At 35.7% G+C, this 19,428-nt stretch overlaps 1 protein-coding gene across 3 annotated transcripts in view; it reads right to left on the bottom strand.

The window, feature by feature from the left end:
- LOC123314480 (inositol polyphosphate 5-phosphatase OCRL) overlaps nucleotides 1-19,428 on the bottom strand; it is a 118,565-nt gene that overhangs the window by 60,142 nt on the left and 38,995 nt on the right. For all 3 annotated transcript variants that reach the window (XM_044899789.1, XM_044899790.1, XM_044899791.1), the window contains exons 8-9: nucleotides 16,590-16,762; nucleotides 9,186-9,333 (exon numbers count right to left, since the gene is read on the bottom strand). In XM_044899789.1, coding sequence (XP_044755724.1) covers nucleotides 9,186-9,333; nucleotides 16,590-16,762 — 321 coding nt within the window. The remainder of the gene's footprint in view (nucleotides 1-9,185; nucleotides 9,334-16,589; nucleotides 16,763-19,428) is intronic.

Raw genomic sequence — 19,428 nt, 5'->3', positions numbered from 1 at the left:
CTTTGGGAAATCATATTTGAGGAGAATGTTATAACGTTTTCATACATTGTCTCTTGTAATCCATATAATTTATTCAATTCAAGAAAATTCTGCATTTTCTTGAGGGATTGAAAGTAAGTATCGGGAACTCGAGATTGCAGACTCTCACTGACCACTTCAAAAACAGATATTCATTCTACTCCTCAATAAAATGTATTGGTTTAAATCACATTTGATTATCATTTAAAATTTTAATTTTGTTATTTGAGAATGCTCCAGATTTTGGAGTATTTCGATCATCTAATATTACCTAAAAAAATATATATATATAACTGAATAGAATGGTACTTGTTCTGTACAATTCATTCGATACCTACTTTTATTTTTGGAAAATGGAAAGTTTGATGTACCCAAAAGAAGAACTCTTAATGCATGTAATCATCAGATTGCTTCCAAAGTATCAATATCAATGGTCTCATTTAATTAGTGTAATAAGTCGAATGAAAATGAGAAAGTTTCCGGCTCCGACTGTAACGGTTATGTAAATATAAACAAACAGGTTAGGTTATCTATGGTCAGCTGTCAGCTGTACAAAATTTAAAATTAAATCCCCATATTTGTTCCAACTTGTACAATCATATCAAAAATCTGTGCCTAACTTCTGTCAAACTTCATAAATGGTTAGACAAAGATGACAGACAATTGTCCTTTGGTCAGTCGGCCAATCAGGAGGTAGTGGGCGGTATTTTCTGGCGAGTGATCCTTCGGGGCAATACATTTTCTGGGCACTGATCTTTCGATTCAAAGAGTTTTCGGGCGACCGATCCCTACTCTGTGAAGGTATCTAATAAACGTCTGATCTGTCATTAATGGATTTTTCATTTTGTTTTATGTGGATCATTTCGAGAATTTCTCTAGATTTTTTATTTTTTTCTCGGTCCAACACTATAGTCTCGTCATAATTGAATGTGTGTCCATTCTCGGTTTTGTGCTTGTAAAATGCTGTTTGTGTTTTGGAGTACTTGTGTCCTTTCAGTCTGTCTTTCAGTTTTTGTTCCGTCTGTCCTATGTATACACCCTCACAATTATTGCAATTGATCTTATATACCACATGAGATGTTTCTATTAATGGTGTTGGTGATTTTAATTTGCTATATAGTTGTTTAATTTGAATGTGTGGTTTGTGCGCAATTTTTACGTTGCTGTAGGGTTTCAAGATGTTTTCTATTTTTTCAGATAGAGAAGGTACGTATGGTATTGGTATGAATGTGATTGGTTCTTCTTTTTTATCTGTTGAATTTTCGGTGTTGTATAATTTGTGTGTGCGATGTTTAATTATCTTCTTTATTTGTGGTAGAGGATAGTTGTTTTTTATTAAAAGTGAAGTAATGTCCTGTATGATGGTGGGTCTGTATATAGGTGAAGTTAGTTTTAGCGCTCTGTCAATGTACCCGATCATAATTGCTTTCTTCTGTTTATAGATATGTGCTGAGTTGTAATCTATTATTCTGTCCGTGCATGTTTCCTTTCTATAAAGTTTTGTTTGTATTGAGTTTTTCATTCTTAAAAGTGTCATGTCTAGAAAATTTATTGCGTTGTTCATTTCTGTTTCTAGTGTGAACTGAATTTTAGGGTGAAAACTATTTAAATCATCGATTATTCTTTGTATCTCATTTTCTGATGTTATTATTAAACAATCATCAACATATCTTTTGAAAAGTTTGATGTTATAGTTTTTTCCGGATAAAACTTTTTCCTCTAAATATTCCATCACCAATTGAGCAACCGTACTCGAAATAGGACTACCCATCGAAACTCCGTCTATTTGTTGAAAGAAATTTATGATTGTGAGGTATGTGCAATTTGTCGAATTCTTTTTTTAATTAAAATGAGTTTTTTGTTCACAAACCAAACATACCAATGAGACCAATAGTATCCCACTCACAATCGCCATTCTACAACCTATCAAAATATCTATCAGGAATACTTTCTAACATCATTAACAAGAATCCATATTACACAAAAAACTCATTTGAATTAAAAAAAGAATTAGACAAATTGCACATACCTCACAATCATAAATTATTTTCCTTAGATGTCGTTTCATTATACACAAACATACCAACAGTTCTGGTACCACAAATCTTACATGAAAAGTGGAGTTTAATAGAACCGTATACGTAGATTCCTGAAAGCGAATTCATTGAAGCAGTACAATTAACGTTAGGAACGTGTTATTTCAAGTTTGAAGAAAATTTCTTTCAACAAATAGACGGAGTTTCGATGGGTAGTCCTATTTCGAGTACGGTTGCTCAATTGGTGATGGAATATTTAGAGGAAAAAGTTTTATCCTGGAAAAACTATAAAATCACACTTTTCAAAAGATATGTTGATGATTGTTTAATAATAACATCAGAAAATGAGATACAAAGAATAATCGATGATTTAAATAGTTTTCACCCTAAAATTCAGTTCACACTAGAAACAGAAATGAACAACGCAATAAATTTTCTAGACATGACACTTTTAAGAATGAACAACTCAATACAAACAAAACTTCATAGAAAGGAAACATGCACGGACAGAATAATAGATTACAACTCAGCACATATCTATAAACAGAGGAAAGCAATTATGATCGGGTACATTGACAGAGCGCTAAAACTAACTTTACCTATATACAGACCCACCATCATACAGGACATTACTTCACTTTTAATAAAAAACAACTAACCTCTACCACAAATAAAGAAGATAATTAAACATCGCACACACAAATTATACAACACCGAAAATTCAACAGATAAAAAAGAAGAACCAATCACATTCATACCAATACCATACGTACCTTCTCTATCTGAAAAAATAGAAAACATCTTGAAACCCTACAGCAACGTAAAAATTGCGCACAAACCACACATTCAAATTAAACAACTATATAGCAAATTAAAATCACCAACACCATTAATAGAAACATCTCATGTGGTATATAAGATCAATTGCAATAATTGTGAGGGTGTATATATAGGACAGACGGAACAAAAACTGAAAGACAGACTGAAAGGACACAAGTACTCCAAAACACAAACAGCGCTTTACAAGCACAAAACCGAGAATGGACACACATTCAATTATGACGAGACTATAGTGTTGGACCGAGAAAAAAATAAAAAATCTAGAGAAATTCTCGAAATGATCCACATAAAACAAAATGAAAAATCCATTAATGACAGATCAGACATTAGATACCTTCACAACATCTACTCCACTATTTTGAACAATCTCAAATAAGCCGACCAACAAAAACAAACAATAAGAAGAAATCATTATTGACGTAACAACTCCAGTATCATTTGAAATCATAACCCCAATGACATCCAACAAATAAGTTGGGAAACAACTTAAAATGAATTATTTCGAAGGTAATAAAAGAATTAGATCTCTATCCAACAAAGTTTGTAGAATTTTATAATACTTATAAATTGTTTGTTTGTTCTTGTTGTTTTTACATTGTGTATATTGTTTTTTACAGGCTAGAAAAAGGGTACTGCCCGAAACGTTGCCAATCAACATTATATTTTAAATAATAATAAACCCTGCATATCAAATACTGTTATTCGTTCATCATTCATATTGATGTTACAAAAAAAGAAAAAAATAAATGTGACCATATTATGTTATGTAGACGTCTATTTTAAAATATATGTTACTTGTAGGAACCCTGAGGAATGTGCAAATTAGACACCGAAAGCTTGGTGAATGAATAAAGAGAATTAAACAACTTTAGATATTTCATATTGGTCGAGATCCCTTATTCCCTCCTTACTTAATTTAGAAACGACCATAAATCACTATTTCTATATATATATATATATATATATATACATATATATATATATATATATATACATATATATATATACGCAGGGAGGCGTAAGCCATCGGGGAGTAACGACCCCGCGTACCCGTGTTGACGAGCGATTGGGGTTAGCAACCCCTTCGCTGTGATGTACAATTGCTTTCGATATTGGAAACAAAGCCTCGGAAACCGCCCTCGGTGGTGGGACTGCACCGGTGGGGAGACAGATACAGGCCCTAGCAAATGTTAGTGGAGCGAGTGGAGCCACTTTGCGCAATGGAACCACAAGGCCACGCAGCTCAAGGAACACCCGAGGTTATAGCTTGGACCCGCCTGCTGGTTCGTCAGAACAGCCTGGCGATCCCGCTGTACCACGGAGGAGAGAGAGGCAACGCTGGACAAGAGAAATGAACAAATGTCTTCTTAGCGCCTACTTTCACGTTACCGAAGGAGAAAAGCAAACGAGAAAATATGCCGAAAAATTGACTGAACGATGGCTGGAGACCTACCCCGACAAACAATGCACGGGAAAACATCTAATAGCACAGGTGAAAAATATAAAAACACGTAAGTTGTTATCACCTGATGAAATAGAACTCATGAAAGCAGAAGCACTTAGGAATTCCCCGATTCGACATATTCACAACATCAGGAGGAGCATTCAGATTAGAAGGACGCTTACACTTGCAGAAGATCATGACCACCAGAGCTATAACGAGCAACCTAATTCCGAACCGCGACCCACGGACCTACCAGAGGCCGACGATGCCACCAGAGGGGTATTATCGCTATTTGAGGAGATAAATCTGAAATGGAAGGGAGTACCAATGCATATAAGACCAAAAATCAAGAAAATGCATCATAACACCAACACGAAAGTGACAATGAGAGTGATAAACGCAGCTTTGGAAGAAACTATCGCATCCTCATCAAATTTTGAAGATCTCTGCCACCTAGTGTATTGTGCAGCCATAGTTGCTAATTTCATTCATCAAACAAAAATGACAGATAACACCCAAGAAAACGGTACCCCACAGAGACCCCCGTGGGAAGAGCGAATTAATAAAAAAATTAATATTTTCAGGAAGGAAATAGGAATTCTCCATGCTTACTTGAATAGCGAAAACCCTAGTAAACACGTGAAGAAGAAAGCTCAGATATATTCCCAGAAGATGAAGCTGAAGAGGAGTGACGCAAAATACCACCTAAGACTGCATACCCGCATGGAAACCTTAAAGCAGAAGATTGCTGCCCTAGGAAATAGGCTCAGGAGATATAGCAAGAGAACACGGCGATACCGAGAAAATAATCTCTTTGCTAACAACCAAAAAGAATTTTATAGAAGACTCGAGGATAACCAGGCCGACATAGATAAAACGCCGCCACAACCAGAAGAAATGAGGCAATTCTGGTCGAACATATGGTCGCATGGGAAAGACCATAACACTGAGGCTCCTTGGATTAAAGCTGAGCTCGAAGACCACTCCGATTTGAATGAAATGGCAGCAATCCAAGTTACAGAGGATGACGTTCGTGCAACCATCAAACGAATGAAAAACTGGTCTTCACCGGGAATACATGGCATCCAAAACTATTGGTGGAAGACCCTGACGTCAACACATAGGGTACTTGCGAGACTCATAGATACGGCACTTGTGAAGCCTGATACCGTGCCAGAATATTTCACAAATGGGATCACACACCTTTTACCGAAGAAAGGAGACTCAAGACTGCCAAGTAATTATAGACCAATAACTTGCCTACCCACGGCATACAAAATCATCACGTCAACCATAGCCTACAAGATCAATGGCCACATCCAAGCCAACAACATCATGGCTTGGGAGCAGAACGGATGCAGAAAAAAGGGACGAGGAAGCAAAGAGCTCTTGGTGATAGATAACATGCTGACCAAGCAAGCGAAAAAGCGCCTCAAGAACATCTCGATGGCGTGGATAGATTATAGAAAAGCCTTCGACTCGGTGCCCCATACTTGGCTACTTGAAATCCTCAAGATCTACAAGGTGAACCGTCAGGTGATCGCGTTGCTCGGACACCTAATGACAACCTGGCGCACTACTTTGAGAGTCCACAATGAAGCAGCTACCTACCACACAGCTGAAGTACACATAAAGAGAGGTATTTTCCAAGGGGATAGTCTGAGCCCTTTATGGTTTTGCCTCGCCCTCAACATCCTGAGTAAGATGCTAAACAGATCCACATATGGATACTCCATCAGTGAACAGATCAGACTTAGGCCCAGTTTCACAATCATTGGTAACCAGTGGTGGTTTATTAACCACTACCTTTGAGTTAACCCAAGGTTTAAAAAGATGCTCGTTTCACAACAAAAAAACGAGTGATGGTTTTTTGACCATCGGTTTAAATTTTTTTCTGAAGGTTGGTAATGTTTTTCGTGTACGATAGATCTACTTTTGGGTTATTTATTACTGACATTTCGTATTTCTGTGAAACAAGAACTTAAGAATATAGAAATTGTTATGAGTATGACAGAAAACGAATAAAACGTATGAGCACCATATTAATGTTTGATGTTCTGTGCTGATATGAGTTTCATAATTGCCTAAGTTATAAATGCAAAACTCAATTTTGTTTGAATTTTTCAATAAAGTAATAATTTCTATTGGTCCAGCACAGTTGCACTGTTTTTTCTTATTTCGCACAAGAAAAAACGAACGCTTCAGCTTCACTCATATCAAAATCAACAATTCTACAAAAGCCTATTTTTATTAATTATTTTAGTTTGAATGGAGATGCTTTGATCTATTTCAAAAATTCAAATTTCACCACTCTAATTTAACATATTTGCATAATAACTATTCATAAGATTCAGTCTAGTTCTTCTAGTTTTATTATTTGACAATAATTCTTGATCCCCTATAGGGGGCACAGCAACATTTTGATATGAATTCATTGCTTCTTCTTCTCCTCATGAAGGAGATTGTCCTTCATTTTCATTACAAGATATGTTATGTAAAAAAACTGTGCACTTAATCATCATCATTGCATCTATACTTTTAATATTCTCATTGAAGGAGCTGAGATTCTTCGCTTCCAACTGCCTTCCTTTCCACTGTGTTTCTGAATCTACAGAAGAAATCGAAGTCGACATATTACTCAAAAAAATTCCCCCTAGCTCCAAATCTTCTGGGCCTCACTGTTTCCTCATCACTACTATGAGTATTCATCATAATCGTCCACGATAATCGTAAATAATAACTAATAAACACCCAATAAATGTGAAACGCTTTAGGAAGCTTCGGGAATACTGTTTAGGACCAGTATTCCCGAAGAAATGCTGACTTGTCTCTGACAGAACTCAAAATATGTTATCTATGCAGAAAAGCATACGCCACGAAACTTCTATGTCCAGGCAACTCATAGTTAACTCATGAAATTTTCGGGGTTAAGTCAACCACAAGTTTACTTTAGGTCAAACGATAAACCACACTTTGTGAAACAGAATTTTTGATTTAACCACTGGTCACTACATAACTTTGGGTTAACCATATATTGTGAAACTGGGCCTTAGACATCTTTTTTATATGGACGATCTGAAGTTGTATGCAAGAGGCAAAGCACAGCTAGAAGGACTAATGGAGCTCGTGAGAACATTTAGTGAAGATATCAATATGACATTTGGACTGGAGAAGTGTGCGACGGTGACCGTGAGGAGAGGAAAGATGGCGAACAGGGAAAGCGTTGTTCTGTCTGATGGACGACAGGTGACTGGTCTGAGTTTAGAGGACCGATATAAATATCTAGGGGTGCAACAAACCTATGAGATAAAACAGAGAGAAAACAAAGATATCACTAAGACCGAACTGCTAAGAAGAGTCAAAAAAGTACTGAGAACTCAACTATCAGCTAAAAATAAAATGATGGCCATCAACAGCTGGGCCATACCAACATTCACATATACAGCAGGAGTTATCTCATGGTCGAAAACTGAGCTCAACGAAATAGACAGAAACATCAGAACGTCTTTAACACAACACGGAATGTTGCACCCGAACTCGGCAGTGGAACGTTTGTACTTACCCCGAAGGGAGGGTGGCCGAGGAATGATGAATATAGGAGAATCAGCTCTGAAAGAAAAGTTAAAGAATACTTCCACAAATCCAACTTACCTATCCATCAGTGGGTAACTTCCATCGGCTATCTTAATACGGCTGATGGAACACATGGTGAACTTTCTGAGAGAGATGATCAAGCAGAGATTCTGAGACAAGCTTGGCAGGCCAAATCTCTTCATGGAAGGTTCTACGCTAGCCTCCATCAAGCGGAAGTGGATAAACAAGGTACAAACACATACCTAACCGAGGGCTACCTTTTTCCCCAGACGGAGGCCACCTTCTTTGCTATTCAGGATCAGGTTGTTCCGACAAGAACCTATGCCAAACACATTATGAAACAAGCTGTAGCCAACACCAAATGCAGACTATGTAATGGCGCGGAGGAGTCGATCCAACACCTTTCCTCTGGATGTTCGACAATAGCGGGCACTATATACCTGGCGCGACATGACAACATGGGAAAGGTTGTACACCAGATGATGCGTCTCCAGAAGCAGCTGATCCAACAATTCACGCCACACCACTTGTACTCACCTCAGACTTTGGTTGAGAACGAACACACCAAGATTTACTGGGACTTCACGGTCATCACGGATAGAGGCGTAGAACACAATCGACCGGACATGGTAGTATGGGACAAGACAGCCAACACCGCCCTTATAATAGACTTTGCTGTGCCACAAGACTCGACCTCACAAAAACATACAACGAAAAAGTTTCGAAATACGAGGCACTAGCACAGCAGATGAAGGATATGTGGAAACTGAGGGAAATCGCCATCAAGCCTCTCATAATTAGCACAAATGGTCTCGTGCATCGTAAAACAACACAACATCTGAAGGAACTCAATCTGCCAAAGAACACCCTGTTGTGGATGCAGAAAGCTGTGATACTCGGTACAGTCAACATCGTACGAAAGGTGCTTTATCCTCACTAACGAACAGAATTACTTTTGGCGTTTGCGCCCGAGTGGTTCTGAAAACCTCCACGAATGGTGTGGAAAAAAAAAATATATATATATATATGTATTTTAAGTCAGCCAGACATGCATAAGTGCCACCTTCTTTTATCTGAGGGTCACGAAAAGGATATTGAGATATTATTCATATATTTCAATTCCATGCCATTTCCATTGATGTGAGAATTGTGTTGCTTTGATTGAGTTCATTAATAGGACCAAAACTATGGTCAGCCTGTCTTCTTCAATGGAAATGGTCTTCTTATTGGTTCTCTGAATGATAACTACTCACCAGTAATACATTTCCCCTCTCTTTTTGTTGATTCAGTTGATCAGCTTTGAGAAGTGCATTCATTTCGTTCCTCAATAACAATGTTTTAACTTGTGAGGTGGTCAATTCTGTTATTCGGTAATTTAAATCTCCTAACCAATAAACTTGGCTGAAAAAAATACAGTATATGAACTTTTTTATTCATAATTAGAAAATGCGATATGTTGCAAATTTCAAAAGGTCCTGAAAATTGTAGTAGGGTTAGTTGGATTGGGGGGAGGGGTTGTACGAAAGGCAATTTATGGGGATATAGAAAGTGGGTTAGTTTGTTTCGTAGTAGAATGAGTTAATTGAATCTCTTAGTGGGGTGGGACTTTTTATAACAATAATAAACAAAAAATAAAGGAGCCTTCTTGTCTAGGACTAAAAGGAAAGACTACGACTTCTTTTCTCAACATTTTAAAAATTTCGAACAAAATGAATGGAAACGCAGTAGTATCACCAGAAAGTATGAAAAAATCCTCAGTGTGTGTCAGTGTGCATTCAGCACATGGCATTAAAATGTCAAGTGTGAAGCCTTCAAGACATAATATTCTAATTCCATCGGATCACTATGCTTGGCAATATTCTGAAAATTGAATTTTTTTTGTTAGAAACGCCGATAACATGCCATATTTCCATTCATGAAATCACTCTATCAAATCTTGAAACTTTGAGAGAATAGGAAAAAAACTTATCGTTTCAAAGATGTTTCGAATTTTTTGGTTTCATGGAAATTTCCCAGTCAACCAGAAATGTAACAGTAAGTCGCAGGGAGTACCCAAAAATATCGCATTGAAGCGCTTCTTTGAGAATTTTCATGGATGTACTTTAGATTTCACATTATGGACATTAACGTCCACTTATTGTTAAGTTTGCGAATTCCTCAACTTTAGATCCCTAGTGGTTGCATGTAACATCATATCGAGATGTTCCGATGAAGTGAACATGGCTACTACTATGCGACTTCTCTCTGTTGATATTTTTCAAATATTGAATCTGTGATATTTTTAGAACTAAAATGATGTATTAAGAATGTTGATATCGGTTGAAGGAACAATAAAAACCTAGATCTCTATGGCGACGTTTCGGTGGTTTATTTCTCACCTTCCTCAGGCTACAATTAATGAAAAAACAATTTCAAACACAACAACGATATCACAATAATACAAAAATACAAAAGGATCAAGTTGACAGTCAATCATCAATCAGAAAAATACACAAATAAAAGTTGAGCACAATGTATCAAACTGTATTGACTTAGGAATGAACAGAATGGAGAGACTCACCCGAGAGATCAAAGCTCTATTCCAAAAATGGAAAACGTTTCTAATTTAGTCATTAGTATGAATGGATAATTAGGGCGATCGGTCACCGAATGCGAAGTTGCGCGAAGCTGAGCATTTTCAGTACTAATATAATTGACAAGCTACGAATCGAGTGACGTAGCTCGTGATTTAGCATTGAAAAAGCACAGCTTCGCTCAACTTCGCATTCGGTGGCCGATCGCCCTTAAGGTTATCTTCAACTTCGACAACAATCAATGTGATAAGATGTGCAAGCATATTGGCAAAGTCATAAACTGAATCTTCCTCGACGACTACATTTGTTTTCAATCCTGGTAACCCCACTATTGATTACACGACTCTACAAAAAAATTTTCGTTTTTTGTCCTAACGTTTATACTAGGATTTTCCGGTTAATTAAGCACAAAAACGAAAAGAAAATACCTTTTTTTAGTATAAAGTTTGCTTTTGTGATAGTTATAGTATTAATATTCACTCTTCATTTTTTTAATAATTTTTAATAATTCAAAATGACCGCGCGATGAGAGTGGGGTGTTTACGTTTACAAGGTGCCGCTAGAGGGCACTCGAGTCATAAACAAGGATCAGGTGTTGTTTACAAGCCCAGACAATCTTCAAATGTCGCCAAGAAAGTGTAAATACGATGCTGATGCATTTAGTTTTATATGTGGTCAATTTATTATAATTCGTGACGTGAAATACGAATTAAAGACATCTCACGTTCCCTCTGAAGCCTATTTTGACTTTCTAGTTTGAAATCAAGACAAGCCATGGGCTCCACTATGTTGCTTGTAGTTATTGTAAATGACATCGTTGAATCAGTCTCCTAAACACAGAAGCAAACTTTTTCATGCCATATAATTTTTTTTTCGTCTAATTAGTATCTGAACTATCGAAATTTTATGCTTTGCAGTCAAAGTCAAATTTGGTGTTGACCCGTGTTATGAGCGGTGGTAATGCATAAAAATTTCTTATTCTCATTTGCATCGTTTTATCAAATTAATATATATGTTATTCAGGGACATGGTATCAGTAATTAAATTTACATTATTTTCGGTGTTCTTTATAGAAATCATTTCTTTAGTCAGTCTTTCTTCTAAATTATCTTCTCTGGGCAGGATTTTTGGATTTTCAAAATCAAAATATATATATATATATATAGATTGAAGTTATAGGATACTAGTCGTTTGTGAAATTATTGATTTAAATTAAGGGTGTTTCGACTATTTTTCAGGGCAAAATTCCAATGAGAGTCAAATTATATTAAAGCTCTATATTTCGTCAACTATATATATATATATATATATATATATATATATATATATATATTCTTTAATAGTTGTTTGGTCTGGCCTACATAACAACCTTCACAATCACCGCAATTTAGTTTATATACAAGATTAGTTTGGAGTATAGCGGGAACTGTGTCTTTCACCTTCGAGAAATAATTCTTGATCGTCTTCTTGTAATATTCCACAATTCTAACATTAGTATTAGCCAAAATTCTAACGATTTGTTTGGTCAGTGTAGGTACGAATGGAAGTTTGAAAATACGTATCTGTGATTGTTCACCAACATTTTTAGATATTATTGTTGCGTGGCTCATCTGCATAGTATTCGCGCGAATACTAGTCAGGACCAGCACATGTATATCCATTGAATGTCCATTGGACGTACAAAATGGACATGACGGACATCCATTGTACGTCCAGTTATGTACAATGTTTGGTCCATAAAACGTCCGAACCTCACTGGATTTAACATCCTATGGACGTACATATAGGATGTACAATGGATGTACAGACAAGATGTACATTGGACGTAAATACAGGATGTACAATGGACGTACAGACAGGATGTACATACAGGATGTACATTGGACGTACAAACAGGATGTACATTGGACGTACATACAGGATGTACATTGGACGTACATATATACAATGGACGTACATACAGGATGTCCAATGGACGAACATACAGGTACGTCCATTGTACATCCTGTAGGTATGTCCATAGGATGTTAAATCCAGTGAGTTTCGGACATTTTCTGGACCATTCAGTGTACATAAGTGGACATTATTTGGGCGTCTCAAATGCCTATTTTATTGGGGTTAGCATTTTTTAAGTTTGATTCGAAAAAGGTACATATTTTAAAATCCCACCTATCGACACATATATTTATTGATAATTATAAGGAAATTGGGATTATTGAAAAATGAAATGCCTGGAAATGTCCTACATCTTTATGTGAAAAATTTTAATAACATAATAAATAACAAGTAAGTATAATTTGAACATTGGACTACTGCCCCTAAGCGAAATAAAACTAAACTACAAAAAAACTGAATAACGAAGAAGCAGATATATAGATATTCACTGAAAAGAAAACACTTATGATTTTCTATCGTTGTACTCCTCGAAGCCATTTAGAAATAGCCTCTTCTATCCCCTTTCTGTCCCCTTTACTGGAGTGTATGGCCGTTTCTGTAAATTTATTTCATTGAAATTTTGCTGTTGTCATATCATATATCAGTACATCACCATGCTATAATAGTATGGCGATAATATCTATTGAAAATTGAATTTCTGCATGTTTTCTCGTAATTGCGTTTCATATTCTTATTAATTGTTGTCCTGCTCTTACCAAATAATAGATATTCATGGTTGTGAAGAGACAACAATATATTTTTTACGATAGTTTGAATAATTATAACTAATGAAATCATCAAATTAACATGAAACAGAGATGAACATTCGTGGTTCGTATAAGCATTCAACATTCAATTCTTTCAACATTTCTACCCATTAGATTATATTTTTCTATCTACACGTAAATTTGCCACTTCCCTCAAGAATAAAAACTTAGACTCACCTCGTTACTATCAAATATATGCACCACACACGGGAACTAGAACTAGACACTATACTTCAAAAGTATGTAGTTCAAAAAGCTAAAGTCAAAATATTCACAAATTTACAAAATATGTCGAGTCCACTTCAAAATCCACTGATTACAGATTAATGAGTTTCTCTTAGATATTCTGTTCTGATTCTATATTTCGCTGTGTGTCACTCAAATGCAACTCAAAAAATAAATGTTTAAGTCTTTGGGACTAAAGTTCCAGAGTAAAAAAAGGAATAATTATGAGAGGGCGGAACATCTGGGTTTCAACGTCACAGTCAGTATGTACCTACTCTCAATGAGAGCCGAGACCGACATGGCAGCAATACAAGGGTATCAAAGATTATAAGTAGTATAGTAACTCTATAATCTTTGAAGAGTATATTTTTGCATACACATTCCTGTTATTTCCAACATCCCTTATTTAAAGTGCAATGGACTTCCATAAAATGTCCATTTTTGAAAGTACAGTAAATGTCCATAAATGTATCCTACGAATGTTGAGAAATGAATAATTATGGATACACGAAATGACACATCCAGTTGTCGTACAGAAAAGTACAATTTCTGGAAGTATATTATTTATATCCAGATCCGAACATCCAAAAGATGTATATTCATGGATAATTCACGTTGATCCAAAAATGTACGTGAATGGACGAACACTAACTTACAATTTCTGATAGTACAATTAAGACCCAGATTTGTATATCCAGAGGATGTCCAATAAGGGACGTATATGGATGTTTGTCCAACATCCCTTATTCAAAGTACAATGGACATCCATAAAACGTCGATTTTTGAACGTAGAGTAAATGTCCAGAAATGTATATCCTACGAATGTTGAGAAATGAATTATTATAGATACTAGAAAATGATACATCCAGTTGTCGTACAGAAAAGTACAATTTCCGGAGGTACATATTTTTATCCGGATCTGAATATCCAAAAGATGTACATTCTTGGATAATTCACGTTGATCCAAAAATGTACGTTGAATGGACGTACACTAAAGTACAATTTTTGATAGTACAATTAAGATCCAGATTTGTAAATCCAGAGGATGTCCAATAAGGGACGTATATGGATGTTAGTCCAACATCCCTTATTTCAAGTACAATGGACATCCATAAAACGTCCATTTATGAACGTACAGTAAATGTCCAGAAATGTACATCCATTGGACTTCCATATAAGGTACGTGGACGTTTGTACTTCATTTGGATATAAAATGGACGTCCATTGGACGTCATGTGCTGTATGGATCTGTGATGAATAAAATAGACTATTGATGAGTGTTAGTGGATAAGAAGGTAAACCATAATACAGTGACTAGTTTTTTGCTTAACGCTGCTAAAACAAAACAGTTTTTACAATTACACACGAGCATTCTTGTTATGAATGTGGACAAAGGCAATCGGGTCATCCTTTTGGAAAGACAAAATATCGAATATCGAGAAAAACTATCGCTTTTTACGGTCCGTACTGATGCTCGATTGCGTGGCCATTCTTTCAAGTTACGGAAGGAAAATTTCAAGTCTACTCAAAGACAGCATTTTCTGAGAAACAGAATGTTCTATTTTGGAATCGCTTACCTTCTACTGTGGTTGGTACGTGTTCGGTTAACACTTTTAAGAATAGGCATGATGAGTGGACTATGGAGTGACTCTTTAATTAATCTCATTGTATATATTATATACCTTGTTTTCGAATTAGTTTTGATTTCTATATTTTGAACCTGTTCACTTGGTTTTTTTTCTGTAGTTTTTACATTGAGTGAGTTCATAGAATTTTTCTCTACTCTTATCCATTAAATAATGATAATAATAATAATAATTATGACAATACATGGTTGTAGAATATAGAAGCGAGGTGTCGACCACCAACGATTCGGTCCCTAGCCAGTATTCTTCTGATTGTCGAGCAGGTAGACAATATTGTTGGTGTTTGTTGGTGTTCTCCTATATTCAACATTTTCAAGGCCTCTGTCAGCTCTACTTACATAAGGTCATTAGCAGAAATAATTATTGGCACAATAAGAACATTCTTGAGTTGGTAAATGTTCTTCAGTTCATTGGCCAAATCAGTGTTGTCTACTGAGAGAATCTCGAGAACTATGGCAGCTAGAAGAAAACGGATAACACATTCTCGAGCTCTCTTTCAGAGAAACAAAGAATGGTGAAAACCGTTTTTGAGTTATTAGCAGAAAATGAAATTTTGACGATTTCGAAAATGTCTCTTTTTTGTCTTTGAAGTTACAGATCTGAAATTTAAACCTTCTACAGGCCCTTTTTTAAGCAGAATCTACTGACGAGCACCCAATTTTTCATTTCGAAACATTAGGCGAACTTTCGTTTTTTTACATACAAACTTTCATTGAATTTGTTATTTTTGAATTTGAAAAAAAGGTTGTAAGTAAAATCTACGTATAAAAGTGACTAAAAAGGTTCAAGTTTTAGATGTAACTTCAAACACAAAAAAGTTATGAGAACTTTTCGAAATCGTCAAAATCCTAATTTCTGTTTATAACGCAAAATCTAGAAATGATAGGCCGGTTCTGTTTTCAGATTTGGATTAGTCATGAATAAAGAGCCCGATAATGTGTCTAGCTGCTGTAGTTCTCGAGATCCCCTCAGAAGACATCGAATTTTGCCCACCCTGTACTGATCTTCTCGAACCTAGCTTTTCTGATGTTTTCATCGAATGGTACATTGATATCTATGATTATTATTATTTTATTATAGAAAAGTTGAGATTTACATCGATAAACTCACATAAAAAAAATTAGCACGAATTGTCACAGCTAAAACAACTGTAAACTTTAAATAAAATTCAAAGATTCAAAATAGATTCAACGAGGGACACTCGCGAACCATCTGTCCAGAGCACTCTGTTGAATAGTTGAATCAATTTTCAGAATATTTGAGGTGAGTGACTTATCTCGCATTCCAGATTCGAATTCTGATTCATATGTTCTTCTAAGCCTGGAAAAAGGAACCATTCCGAAACGTCGGCGAAAATATTACAGAAAACTTAATAAAAATCGTCCAGTCCAAATTCCTGATATCAATTTATATATTAATATATAATATTGATAATTATCAATATTATTGCAATCCCTTTCCCCATCTTACAATCTCTATGGTTCATAGAAGTTTTGAATATACCTACTTACTCGTGATTTTTTATTGAAGTAGGATATCTCTTGAAATTAATTCTAGCATTGATATCCTTATAGTCTTGATTTCGTCTTTCAAATTCTTCTACATGGGCAGCTAAGTGAGAATTAACAAAACAAAGAGAGGTATTATGAAGTTCTAGTCTAACAGCTACTCCTCCTTTATTTCCCTGAAATAAATAGAAACGATAATAAGCTCTACTCATAGAAATGCCTTGATAAAATATAAAATCCTTTCATGATTTCATAGCAAAGTAGGAGAACCAATACAATACAATATACAGAGGATATGGTTAGTCGATGCAAAGTAGATGATATATTTCGAGATATTATTGCAGTTTAATCCCGAATTCCATAGGCTGAAGGACTTCGGTCGATGGCCAATTAAGAACAGTTATCATAATTAATATCTTCTCTAGATTGAACAGCGATTGTTCTCGCCGACTAGACATAGCCTTTCAAGAGAAGCTGAGCATAACATACAAATAAACAATATCAACCTTCTAAAATGCATAGCCTATTTGACGACGAATTTTGTTGAACACTTCAGCTGGAAAAGGTAGAAATAAAGCCGTTGGTGATAAGCTCTAATGGACTGGTACATCGGAAAACCGTGGAGCACTTGCGTGAGATGGATCTGCATCCGATATACGGATGCCACTTTACCATCAGCTGAAAATCACACAGAACGGCTCGTTATGACATCCTCTACAAGTTGCGACGACAATTGGCTAGACGCCAAATTTGGCCGAATCTGAACATCCTGTATGTTGGAGGTTCACGCTGATCGAGTTTGGTGGTTCTCTCGTCAGTATCTTGTATATTATCTGTATATTTCGGGTTATACTTCCAACGGAGGGTCTGGCATCCGTAGCAATCGCCAATGCTGTTTTGTTGTTTACGGTATGAATTTAATGGGTTTCTACTCGTTTGTTTTTTTCATCGCAGAGAGAACATTGCAGCTGAAAGAATGTATTCTGGCGGGACTTCAACCTCATGCGAGGATCGAAACTAAACGTTTCATTTTGCTTCTCGCATTGTACACCAATTATCAAAATCATCATGAGGAAAATTCGATTTGAAATATATTCATTGACACGATGGATTATAATATTTAAATCGTGAGATTATTCTCTCTGTTTTTATTTTGGCAGACTAGAGAAAAATGTTGAAAGGTCTCTAGATTCATGAAAACCTTGTTCTGATACATTCATCTGTTTCAGAGTTAAGACAAAATTTTCATATTTTGCCTAGTAAAATTAATTATTTGATATATCTTAAATGGTGAAAACTTTCCATATGCGCCTTTTTCCATTTCTTATTTCATCTATTGAAGATCGGGTGAAACAAGTTACAACTTTATGATTCCAAATACGGATGATATGTTTGATGGTTTCCATATTATAAAAAAAATCCCGAAATATATCATTCTCTAATTTCAACCAAAATTAGCATTCTATTTAAATTTCCACGAAGAGAAATTTCATGTAAAGTGTGGCCAAAATTCGTTGTCTTCGCGAACTGTAGGAGCTAGAAGAAAGAGGATGACACATTTCTTAGCTCTTTTTAAAGAAACAAAAAATTGTGAAAACCATAGCCTCCTGCAATTCTTCGTTTTTGAGTTATCAGCAAAAAATGAGATGTTGACGGTTTTGTAGTTCTCATGACTTTTTGTCATTTAAATTACAGATCTAAAACTTGAACCTTCTACAGGCACTTTTTCACGTAGAATTCATTGACTGGCTCAAAATATTTAGGCTCAAAATCATTGGGCGAACTTTCGTTTTTTTAAATGGAAACTTTTAGTGAATTTGTTATTTTTGAATTGGAAAAAAATCTTTTGTCAGTAGATTCTACTTATAGAAGTGCCTAAAAAGGTTCAAGCTTCAGATCTGTAACTTCAAAGACGAAAAAATTATGAGAACTTTTCGAAATCTCTTTTTTTGCTAATAACTCAAAAACGAAGAATCGTAGGAGGCTACGGTTGTCACCATTTTTTGTTTCTCTGAAAAAGAGAACCGCGATCTCGTTTTTCGGAATAATTCGATATCAGAAAGCAGATCATAAATATCTTGATTCGTTCGTGACTAGCATCACATAAAGCAGAAAAATTCATTCGAAGTTTTCGAATATCTGGAACATAAACCAAGATATAGCGAAATACAACGAATCAAGATACTTACGATCTGCTTTGTGTTATCGAATTATTTCTGAAAATGAGATCGGGGGTACTTGTATATTTTTTCTCAGTCTTATTGTTCTCCAGATGCTCTCAGTGATCATCGAATTTGGAATAGCCAGCACACGAGGAGTATCCTCTAGTCAATTCGATATTATTTATTCAGACTTCCGTTCAAATGAGTGAAAAATATATTGAAACTAGCTGACCCGGCAAACATTGTTTTGCCATATAAATAATTTCCATGTTGTATCATAAAAAAATAGAAATTAAAAATTTTGTCTAAAAAATAAAATAAAAATTTAGGGGTGGACTACCCCTAACATTTAGGGGGATGAAAAATAGATGTTGGCCGATTCTCATAGAAACCGGATAGGCACAAAAAATTTCATCAAAATCGGTCAAGCCGTTTCGGAGGAGTTGTAACGTGGTTTACTCGGAGAAACCTAATCTCGAGCGCCAGCTATTCTTTTCAATAGGAAGAATAGCAAACCTACCAGAGTAGCTGCTAGCCGGAGACAGAGCTCGCTGTTGTCTAGGGTGGTAGCGACACCGTCAAAATCGAATTATGTAAAAGTTTATTCACACCTTCGGAAACTAATTATATGTACAAGGGAGATATATGTAGGTATGAAATATGAGTGATTCTATAAGCGA

The sequence above is a fragment of the Coccinella septempunctata genome, chromosome 5, assembly GCF_907165205.1.
Source record: "Coccinella septempunctata chromosome 5, icCocSept1.1, whole genome shotgun sequence".
Taxonomy (NCBI): Eukaryota; Metazoa; Arthropoda; class Insecta; order Coleoptera; family Coccinellidae; genus Coccinella; species Coccinella septempunctata.
This window is presented reverse-complemented; position numbering and strand designations above follow the sequence as displayed.